The sequence below is a fragment of the Cariama cristata genome, unplaced genomic scaffold, assembly GCF_000690535.1.
Source record: "Cariama cristata isolate BGI_N322 unplaced genomic scaffold, ASM69053v1 scaffold2809, whole genome shotgun sequence".
Classification (NCBI taxonomy): Eukaryota; Metazoa; Chordata; class Aves; order Cariamiformes; family Cariamidae; genus Cariama; species Cariama cristata.
In genome coordinates, this window is record NW_009637216.1 from 9,827 (window position 1) to 20,137 (window position 10,311).

At 37.3% G+C, this 10,311-nt stretch overlaps 1 protein-coding gene across 1 annotated transcript; it reads right to left on the reverse strand.

Annotated features, from left to right (window-relative positions):
• Positions 1 to 988: 988 nt before the first annotated feature.
• On the reverse strand, positions 989 to 8,968 carry GATM (glycine amidinotransferase (L-arginine:glycine amidinotransferase); the record flags this gene model as incomplete). Its single annotated transcript, XM_009708196.1, has 7 exons — positions 989 to 1,298; positions 3,278 to 3,394; positions 3,490 to 3,553; positions 5,461 to 5,625; positions 5,916 to 6,053; positions 7,363 to 7,553; positions 8,773 to 8,968. Coding segments are annotated over 7 exons (984 nt in total), but the record flags the coding sequence as incomplete, so codon positions are not given.
• Positions 8,969 to 10,311: the final 1,343 nt, after the last annotated feature.

The window sequence follows — 10,311 nt, forward strand, 5'->3', positions numbered from 1 at the left end:
GTAAGAAATATCTCTTAGTGGAACTTGCCCCCACCAGCCATACTTCTGTGCAAAACAGAAGCAGAAACATACTATTTGAACTATATGGTACAAGGGTTTTCTGCATTGTACAAGTGCCTAAGATGTTACATATTCTACAGAAAAAAAATAAATACAAAGTGCACTTTGTATTTCCATCTGTATTCTACAAACATGTACCCATCCAGACATTTCATGGTTACTCATTTTCAGAACGGCAACAAATTGAGAATGCAGAAAACCTTTATTAGCATAAAAAGTACATATTCAGTAATCAATACTCAAATTCCTTCACAGCATCTGACATGTTTGATACATCTTTCTGTATCTGCTACAGTCGGAGGAAGAAAGGATTGTAAGATGTCAGAGGTTTAAGGTTAGAGCAGGGTTGTTCGTAGGTTTTTTGGTTTGTGCCTTTTTTTTTGTTATGTAAACAATTTAGAGTGAAACGTGTACAAGCAGAATATTAGCTACCACTTGTACACTTAAAAGTTAAATAAAAAACAATTTCAGCAATACAAAAAGCAATATAAAAAGTATTCAGATACATGATATGCATCAGACATCAGAAGAAAATGTAGAAGAACATGGCAAGTAAGTGAACATGTCTTAGAAGTTAGATCATACTGGAAATTATCTGTAAATATCTGTATGGCTTGACATGAAAAACACTATAAAATTACTTGGTTCCATAAGAGATCTGTACAGTTGCATCTATTTTAACTTCATTAAACACAAATATATTAGAACAATAGACTGATTAAAAGGAATAAGAAAAGTCTACTCAAGTTTAACATTTCAAGCTGCCTATTTGATAGAGTAACTAGAAAGAGGTAGATGTCCAATAGCAGTGGTCAAGCTATTCTAGCAAGACCTTTTAGCTATCTTGTCAAGTTTTTACATTCAAAGCCAATGTGAAAAGGCTTCACAGATGAAGGATGTCTTTCAAAAAGCCAGCCAGAAAACCTGTATTGCTGATGAAGTAGTTTCAATTATACTGCCAAAAGTGAACAGTACATAAGAATAAATCATTTACCAGACCACTGTAAGGACACCACTGATCAAGCGCTAGAGGCCATGCAGTTGTTTTAACAAAAGTGAAATTAATTTGCTCATTTCCTATGCTTATTTTAGAAGTTGAACCATTGCTACATATCTGGCTCATAACTAGTCAAAATAAGATTGCAGGGTACCACGGCGGCGGATATCACATGTCCAGCAATGGAAACCACCTCCCAATGAATTGGCATGGCGAATGTTCACTTTAATTGTAGAAATGCCTGCAAGAAACATACATTGCATACTTTAAAATTAAAATCTCAAATTCATGTGGTAAGCTTTGATCAGAACATTAGACAATGCTTTATCAGATCATATGGCTAGATGCAAATATAGAAACTATTTCCTACTCATTTGTTAAGAATTTATTTTCCCAAATTCTAGGCAGAGAACAAGCTGGGAACACAGCTAGCTTGTTTATTGCAGTGACACCCTCAGGAATATACAGTGCCTGGAGCATAGCCAGTGTTTGATGTGTTATGATATGCCAGTAATAAAAAGAAAAATTCAGTTTTTGTGGTATGTGAAGAATCAGCAGAAATTCTGCTACAATATATGACCAGGGCACACTTACATAAATCTGTGTGAGCATTTATGGTTCAGACACTAAATGTGGTCTTCCAAGTGCCTCTCAATAAAAGCAGCATTCAAAGGACAGAGCTCTAAGTCCCTCTTTCTCTGAAAAGGGGAACAGGCTGTTATACTTACTACCTTATTTAAGCTTCCTCCCACTTCTTTTCAGCTCTGATGTTTCAGCTGTGGCTCAGCTTATACAAAGTCCTGACAGATGATGGACTAGGATCAGAAGACTTTTCTGTTATGAAGTTTTTTGCTTCTTGGAACTTTCAGGAGCAGCTCAGCAGAATCCACCCTCTAGGTCAGCAATAGTTTTGTTCCCAGTAGACTCATCTCAGTCTTAGGAACTTAATGACTACAGGAGTTTATTTAGAACTCACACAGACTGTGAAGTTCAAGTGTGAAAGATATGTCATGATTAGCATTAATAGCCTCATTTTTAAAGTACTTTCAAGCATTTATAAATCTTCAGCTCCTTGGTCATGCAGACAATTAAAACCACTTAAGACCAAAAAGCTAAGTGATTCACTAAACACTGTATAGCCAGTCTTTAAAAGCAGATTAAAGCATTAGATTGGGTGGTTCTCACCTGCAATCATCTCAGATTTGAGGGAGGCTTCAATAAGTGCACTCACATCCATGGCACCAACACTTCTTCTAGGTTCACAGTTGCTATCTTCCACCTTTGGATCATTCTCTCCTTCCCATCATTTTTCTCCCTTTAAAGGAGTCTTCTGCTACTGGGGAGTATTCTCTTTTACTCTGCAATACAATGATCCCTCACTTCCCTTGACTTCTCATCTAGCCAGCAGTCTCCTTTCTACCCTGTCAACTCTTGCACCACCATGTACTTATCCTGCACCAATAGTCAGCTGGCTGCAGCACCAAGCAATCTAGCCACCCTACTGCTGACCAATTCTGAGCCACAAGTAGATCTACCTACACCTTTCCCTCAAAGCATGATGGAAGCAGTTGGATTAACTGCATGAGTTCCAATTTTTAAGTCTATATTCTTTGTCTTTGCAGTGAGCTGTGCATAATAAGACCTTCAGATTTTATATTCAATTACAGGTCTCCCGCCACTGCATATCTAAAGGAATTCCGCCCTTTTACAAGGGTACATCTCACAGGACTGAGATTCTCCATAAATGAGCAGAAATACCTGGGTTAAGTGGTCTTAATTTGACCATTAAAGTACAATAAGTTTGGAACTAGAAAAATCTGAAAGCATTTTGGTAATGAGGGATAGCCTGCTCTACATCACTCAGCAGTACACGCACTCAACCTCTCCAATATAGATTTTGACCTCCAAACTGAACAGACAGTTTTACATTAAAAAAAGCTCATTCAAAATCATGCTAGCAGTAACTTTAATTGCCACTCGTACCTTTAATTGCTGCAAGCTGTAGAGGGCACAAGATGTAAGAAGCCATATTCATATGACTGAAGTAATCAGGAGAGAAATCACTGAATGATTCTTACTTGCTAACCCAATTGTTTCAGTACCTTTTCCAGTGCTGGCTGCTTTGACTACTTTAAGTGAAACCTCCATTCATCCTGATGTGCATAGCTGGTACCCCAATCATTTTGTTTTAAGTATTTGTTGAAATACATTAGGACATACCCAGATTTTCAAACATCTTCTGAATCGATGTCTCATTGGCATCCACCATCACACGTTTCTCATCCAGCATTAAGACATTCATGGAGAGCCATTTAGAAGACATCCACAGTGGGTGATCTAAACACATGAGAATGAACCTTCTACTGTATCAATGTTGCCCCATACTCTTAAGAATACTCTTGGAATTCTTAGAAAAGAGAGAGTGAATATACCATCTGGGATGAGTGGCACTGGGGGTCGAATCACAGTCCAGCCTGCTTTCTTGAAGAGCTCAATCTGAAAGAGCAATTTAATTAGATTCTAAACATGGTTCTTAAAGTATCATATTATGTCCTCCAAACTATGCCACATTTTTTCAGGCTACTTCAATGTACATGACATCCCTTTCCCTCTGTTCACTACTCCTGCCCTCATTCGAGTTCCATCTAGAAACCAGTTTTCATCCAAGCATTTTTTGAAAGCCTTTTCAAACTTTGCATACCACTAGCATTTGTTTCTACTGTTTTTATATATATGCTAGGTATACTAACATATGTTAAAGACAAACACATGCAGTTTGGCGCCTGTGAAGTAAAGATATCAGTAACAGCACAAAAGTATTAAATTCTTTATTTTTGGTATTATTTCTTCCCATATGACTGTAAAAGCCATTGATATGAATTCCACTGCCATTTAAAGAAACAAAACCACCAAAAATACTACATAAAATTACATTTGCATCATGCTTCGTAAGAAACTTAATATGCAGTTTATTTAACAAAGGAAACAAAATAAAGGCATCCTAGGGAATAATTTGTGTCTGTAAGAATTACACAATTAAGTTAAAAATAAGAGGAGGATAATTTGTCTAAGGAGAATTGACTTTTCAAATTCAGTCTGAATTCTTGGAAAAGCTCTTTATTCAAGTGTTACCACGAGGTGGAGCTCCGATTCTGAAAACTCAATAACCAGCCTGGCCTGCCAGGATTTTAAAGAAAAGCCCCCTTTTACCTCCATCTCTCCCCACCCCCCACCCGCTTTCCCGGCCATCCAGAACCGCCAAATCAGTTTGTAGGAAAACAAGCTGCATCCATCTTTTCTATCCACACAGACAGTAGTTTTCCATGAAAAAATCCCAGCACACAGCTGTAACGCGAGACAACCAAGAGCCTCCTCTTGCAAGTAGGATTATGAAAACAGGGGAAAGGAAAAGGGGAGGAAAAGACTATGACTGTTTTAAAAATTATATTCTCATAATGGATATTATGAGAGGCATTAATTCAATGGGACCATTTGCATCGAAGCCACTTGCTGAGAAGAGACTAATACTGCTCTTAAGAGCTACGCTGTGCACATGGTTCCATAATCTCTGGTGCACACAGCTCTATCCCACTGATTCAGTATCAGCTCAGCTATTGCCATGTGGTTGTACAGCTTCTGAAATCATGGGGATCCTCACTAAAATCCTCAAGCACTGACAGTACAGGTAACACATCTGTAACAGAGAGGAGCTCTTACTCTCTGGAAGGCTTTCTGATCTGATTGCACTGTTTAGCAATATTAGCTTTTTCTCAGAATAAAGTAGTATGTTTTACATACTGAACCATGTCTCTCCTCTTTCTTACTCTTCAAAGAGTACTTCTCGTTCAGTTACTCAAAGCTGAATGCCTGAGCAATTACCAGTCTCCTGCCATCAGTACAGTTAACAATACCAAAGGAAGGGCTTCCAAAATAGGAATAAAAAGGGGGATTACTCACCTGAGCATCAAAACCCCCACAATTTCTCCTTGGATACAATTAACATATTTAAGTAGCAGAAGTGTTCAGAGAAGTAGTATATCCTGTGTACTTGCTTTGATAGTACATTATTACAAAATAGATCGCTTCTGTCATATTTAAACCACGTACACATGAAGAAACACACAACACATCCATCTAGCCTCACAATAAGAAAGCACAAAGAGCAGTGGCAGAAAACTGGGGGAGAACAATGGTCATTGCACTGCCGAGAAAGTTCTAGAGTCAAGATGCAAATACACCTGTAAGTTCCTGAACAACTGTCTGAGTGCTATTTAAATTCAATAATTTAATATTATTCAAGTGTATACAAAATAGACTTGTGGATTAGCAATTATACAGCAGGGACCAAATCCAGCCGAGTAATTTTTAAACACAAAACACTTTCCCCTCTGCTACACTCTTACCTGATGGCAGGGACGGTCTGGGTTAGAAAGCACAAGACCAGGTCCAATGATATTAAAAGTGGCATCAATGTGCATAGGGTTAGGATCCTTAAAGGATATTATATGCACTCTATAGTCTGGTGCAAGATGTCGCCTCATCCATTCAATACCCATGTAATTTGTAACCTGAAAACAGGACAAAGTAAGTTTCACTAGGCTAGAATATAAACTGCATCAGAGGTTAGTTTGTCTAAGGTTTTATTTAAATAAATATTTAAAGACAAAATAATAGAAGTTTGTGCCTTTAGCTAACCTCTTAGCTGTAAGACAGTCTCATCCTATATATCAGGCATTCTACAAATAGCATCTTCTTTTGTCAACACTTATTTTAATGTGGTTCAGGAATTTAGAGACATAAATACAAGTAGCTATCATTCACATAGATATCAACACTGTTGCAAGAAACCTTTGTCTACCTGGCTCCTTTGTACAAAGATATCTCTTCCAGCTCTAATGAAGTCAGCAGCATCAAAGCATGGCTCAAATTCAGTAGTTACAAATTTTCCCTGAGCAGCCAGTTTATGCCTGTCTTCAACAGAGAGGATTGGATAATCCTAGTTATAGAAAAAGGAATAACAAATTTAGGTTGGAGATGGTAAAGGAAAGTTTTCAAACTATTTGCTACTGAATAGTATTTTGAAATTAAGAAAATATGTTTATAGTGATAGCTAGTATGTTCCTTGGAGGTGGCTGGGTTTACTTGTTATTAGAATAAAAAAAGAAAGCATAAATGTGAAAGTTTAAGTAAAAGGTTTTAAGAGTAGGTGATGAGATAAGAGACAATAGGTATACCAAGAAGTTAATTGCTCTTCAGAGCTACTGTCTCGATAATATTCTGCCTTCTGGATTGAAAGTATTCATTACCAGTGGAGTTTAACTATCAGTCCAACAAATCACTGCACAGTGACAGAAATACTGGTATACAAGCTATATCCTAACAAAGGTGGACTCCCTACTTTTTCCACATTTTAGAATGGAGCAGTACTTCAAACTAGAAGTTAAATCTTCAGGAATTTAAATAGATTTTTAGAATGAAACAATACAATTAAGAACAAATGAGGTGTAAAAAACAGCACAAACAAAAACTACTGGATAAGTAGTTTCTATGCTTTAGAACAGGCTCTGGAAGTTTTCTAATACTGACAGATTACTCTAAGGTAATTTTGTTTAAGAAAGACTTCTTTGCATCATTGATAAGATGTCACTGTTCCCAGAAAGTTACAATCATTCCACAATCAGTTTTACTGCACTTATTGTAGATGTTCTTATCAAGCTCCTAATGCGTTTGGGAGCCTATAGGAAACTACCAAAATTGTCTGAGTCAAAATTATTACAAAAGAAAAAAATTTAAGAAAATATTCACTTAAATATTAGGAAGGTAAATACTCACAGTTTAGATCCTCCACTATTATGTAACTTTCAAAATACTAATCATCATGCAAAATAAGGATTATAAGGGTTTTTTTCCTGTGACAAAATATATATTCTTTCCCACTTTCCTGATACACTCAGGACATATGGACATTCTCAGGGAATCTTAGTTCTTTCAAATAATGTTTGTGATGTCTTTTTAGAATTCCTTCCTCTTTGGTAATACTAAGTTACAGTCAATAATCAAAACAATTCCAAAGCAGACTTGCATTCAATAGACACAACTTCCTGATTCTTATTCCCTAATTGCACGCACTCAATTTCATCTGGAAAGGCTACAGAATATTTGCATACACTAGAAAAAAACCACAAATTTCCAGAGTTGTTTTGTGTGTGTGTCCCAATTTTGTGAAACCTAGATATCAGGTTGAAACTATCAACAAAATTCTGTATAACCAGAACTGAAGTTCTGAAGCAAAATGAGAACAATACCTGATCATAGAGTTCATCTGCCATTGTAGGTTTGGGGGCAGTTGTCCACTTAGCACCACAGTTGAAATAATCTTTGATTATTCGTCTATATGCTCTGTACTCAAAGAACCGAGCACGCCAAGCCATAGGCGCTTCAATAATTTCATTTCCCACCACCAACAGGATGTCTCTTGGCATGGCAGCATACATACCTGAAACGAAAAAGGCCACTAACCCATGAGACAAATATGCTTTTCTCAGCTCCTTCAGCTTATTCACTTTTCACCCTCCTTTTTACCATTACTTCTATCCAAAAGAATGGCAAAAAGCATCTTTAGCAAATTCAGGAAACCAGCACATAATTTGAGGTCCTTACATTCCTCAGTAAGTTTTCAAAGTGACTTTTTTGTTGTTCAAAATACATGCAACTTTTGCTACAAAGCCTCACTCATAACAAGTTTATGGCTAGATGAAAGCAAGCCATCTACAGTCTACAAGCCTTCACTTCATAATTTAGTTAATGGAAATTAACTAAGCAAATGCTTATGAATTACTCGGAGGACTTTAAAAGGTGGGTGGCAAGTTTTCCAAGTGGATCTCATTTCTTTATAAGCCATCTGTTTAAAAAGTAATAGCACAGAAGAGGAATTTGATGGCACACAGAACCAGTGCAGGAAGTAGTCCCATTAGACTTTTCTTTCTTTAACATTATCTGTTCGCTAATAAATTTGAATTCCACTAGAACTACTTAAGAACACATTTGACATGAAAGGTGCCTGAAGACTACACTTGATACAAAGCTGAGTATGAGCCAGTGTGCTCTCACTGCAAATAATCAAAGCCATATGCTGCTATATAAGGAGGAATGTGGCTAGTAGGTAAAGAGACATTCAAATTTCCTTGACTCTAGTGAGGATCCTCCTGGAAAACTGTTTCTAGTTTTGGTCTCCATAATTTAAGATGGATCCAACAAAGGGTTATCAAGACAGTCAGGGGGGCCTTACAGCACTTGACTTGGGAGAAGAAGTGGAAGGATCTCAGCTTATTTCATGTGGCAAGCAGGGGACAAAGCAGTAACAGCCTACAGCTACTTTCAGGGCCATTAAACACAGCAGATGAACACTTCTTGGTAGTGGCAGTGACATGGTAAGGAACTCTGGCAACAGATGCTAGCGTGGGAAGTTCAAGTTAGGTATTAGGAGCACGTCTTTCTTTAGGAAATCCATGCAGCACTGAAAGAGGTCAGTAAACCATATGGCAGAATCTCTATCCCTGAGATTTTCCAAGTCATAGCTATACAAAGCCGTCACTGACCTCATCTAGCACTGGCAATAATCCTGCTCCAAGCAAGAAGGTAGACTAGATGACATCCAAAAATGTCTCAAACAAGAGCTCAACAGACAAGGCCTTCAACAATGGAAGAACATTTACCTGTAGACTCAAAATCAGGTGTTTTATACTTCACAGACCAGTCAATTGGATCAGGCCTCTTGACAATTACACCTTCTCTTTTCAAAATATTGCACATCTCTTCAATTTCAGCAATAGCTTTTTTTACATGGTCTTTGGGGAAGCTCTGGCCTCCAAATTTCTGATAAAATTCCCAATACTTTTCATATGTGTTGGCCTAAAACAAAAGGACAGGTAAGTGACAAAAAATAAGCATCGGTTATTTTGGCAGAGTGAAATAGATGTACGAGACAATTCTTAATGTTCAAAGTTTCCTGTTCTTCCTTCACTGACTTCCCATTGTTTTGTACATGTTATGATCCTAATGTGTTGTAGTGTGCCTTATATTTGATTCCTGCAATATTTTGAAGAGTTGCTAAGAACCGTTAATGTCCTGCTGATTGTTCTAAAATAAAGGGGCAGGAGAGGAGGGGGGAAAAAAAAAAAAGGGAAGGGAGAAGCATCAATGATTCAGATAAATGCTCAATTATTCTTTCCTGGTAGCACATTGCTGTCTTTAATTTTTGTCTTTACTACTCCTATTTATACACACCATTGGCAAGGTTTCACTCAGATGTTTTATGATGTGCATGTGTCCAGCCATTAAACTTAAATAAGTGGAGGTGTTAGACTAGTTGTGAATGGCTGATGTTTTCACAAATACTTACATACAGTAGCAAAGTTAATTTTCACCTGCATGTGCTAAGCAGACTCACTGAACCCACAGATAGCTTCAGTATTGCTAACAGACTCTACATGTGGCATGATACCCAAGAAAAAAAGTCCTCTGAAGAACAGCAAGAAAAAAGGGACAGCCATTCTGGAACGCAGAGTAGTTCACATTTCATTCCCACTTGCAAGTTTAGTTTGACTTTTAGATGGGATTTTCAGGATATTTCATTTCCCCATATTTTTGGGTCTAGATAGATCAGTAGCTTATATTACTTGTTTCTACTGATGGAAATACTATTATAAATAATGTAGCAAATATTTCTGTTCCCCTCTTTAGCCGTAGCCCTACAGAAAGTCTCATTATTTAACAAATCACAGATGAAAACTAGGAGACTACATTACACTTCAGTTAGTATTTAGTGGCTAGTATTGCCAAGTGGCCATGAAAGATTTGGTCCTTATTACACCAGACCTATACAAACCACAAACAACACAGAAAATGCTATAGATGCTGCTGTTTAATAAGTCTAGCAGATATGGGTTTTTTAAATGAAAACAACCTTGAGTTCATATCCAAAATGCACACATCTATAGTCACCTTGTTATAACCTCACTTCGGTACTGTCACAGTGGTGACATCGGGAATTCTAAAGCCATGCCAAGTACAGGTAAATGCCTTGTCGGCTAGAAGTGGCCATACTTCAGGTACAGCAGCAGTCTAGAAAATGCAAAAGATACTAAGTTTACCTGTCAGGGTTGGATTAAAGCAAGTACAACATTTACAAGTCTAAATCCTCTGCTCCTGAAATCCTGTGATAGTCTTCTCAAATTAAAAACTAATTCAAAATC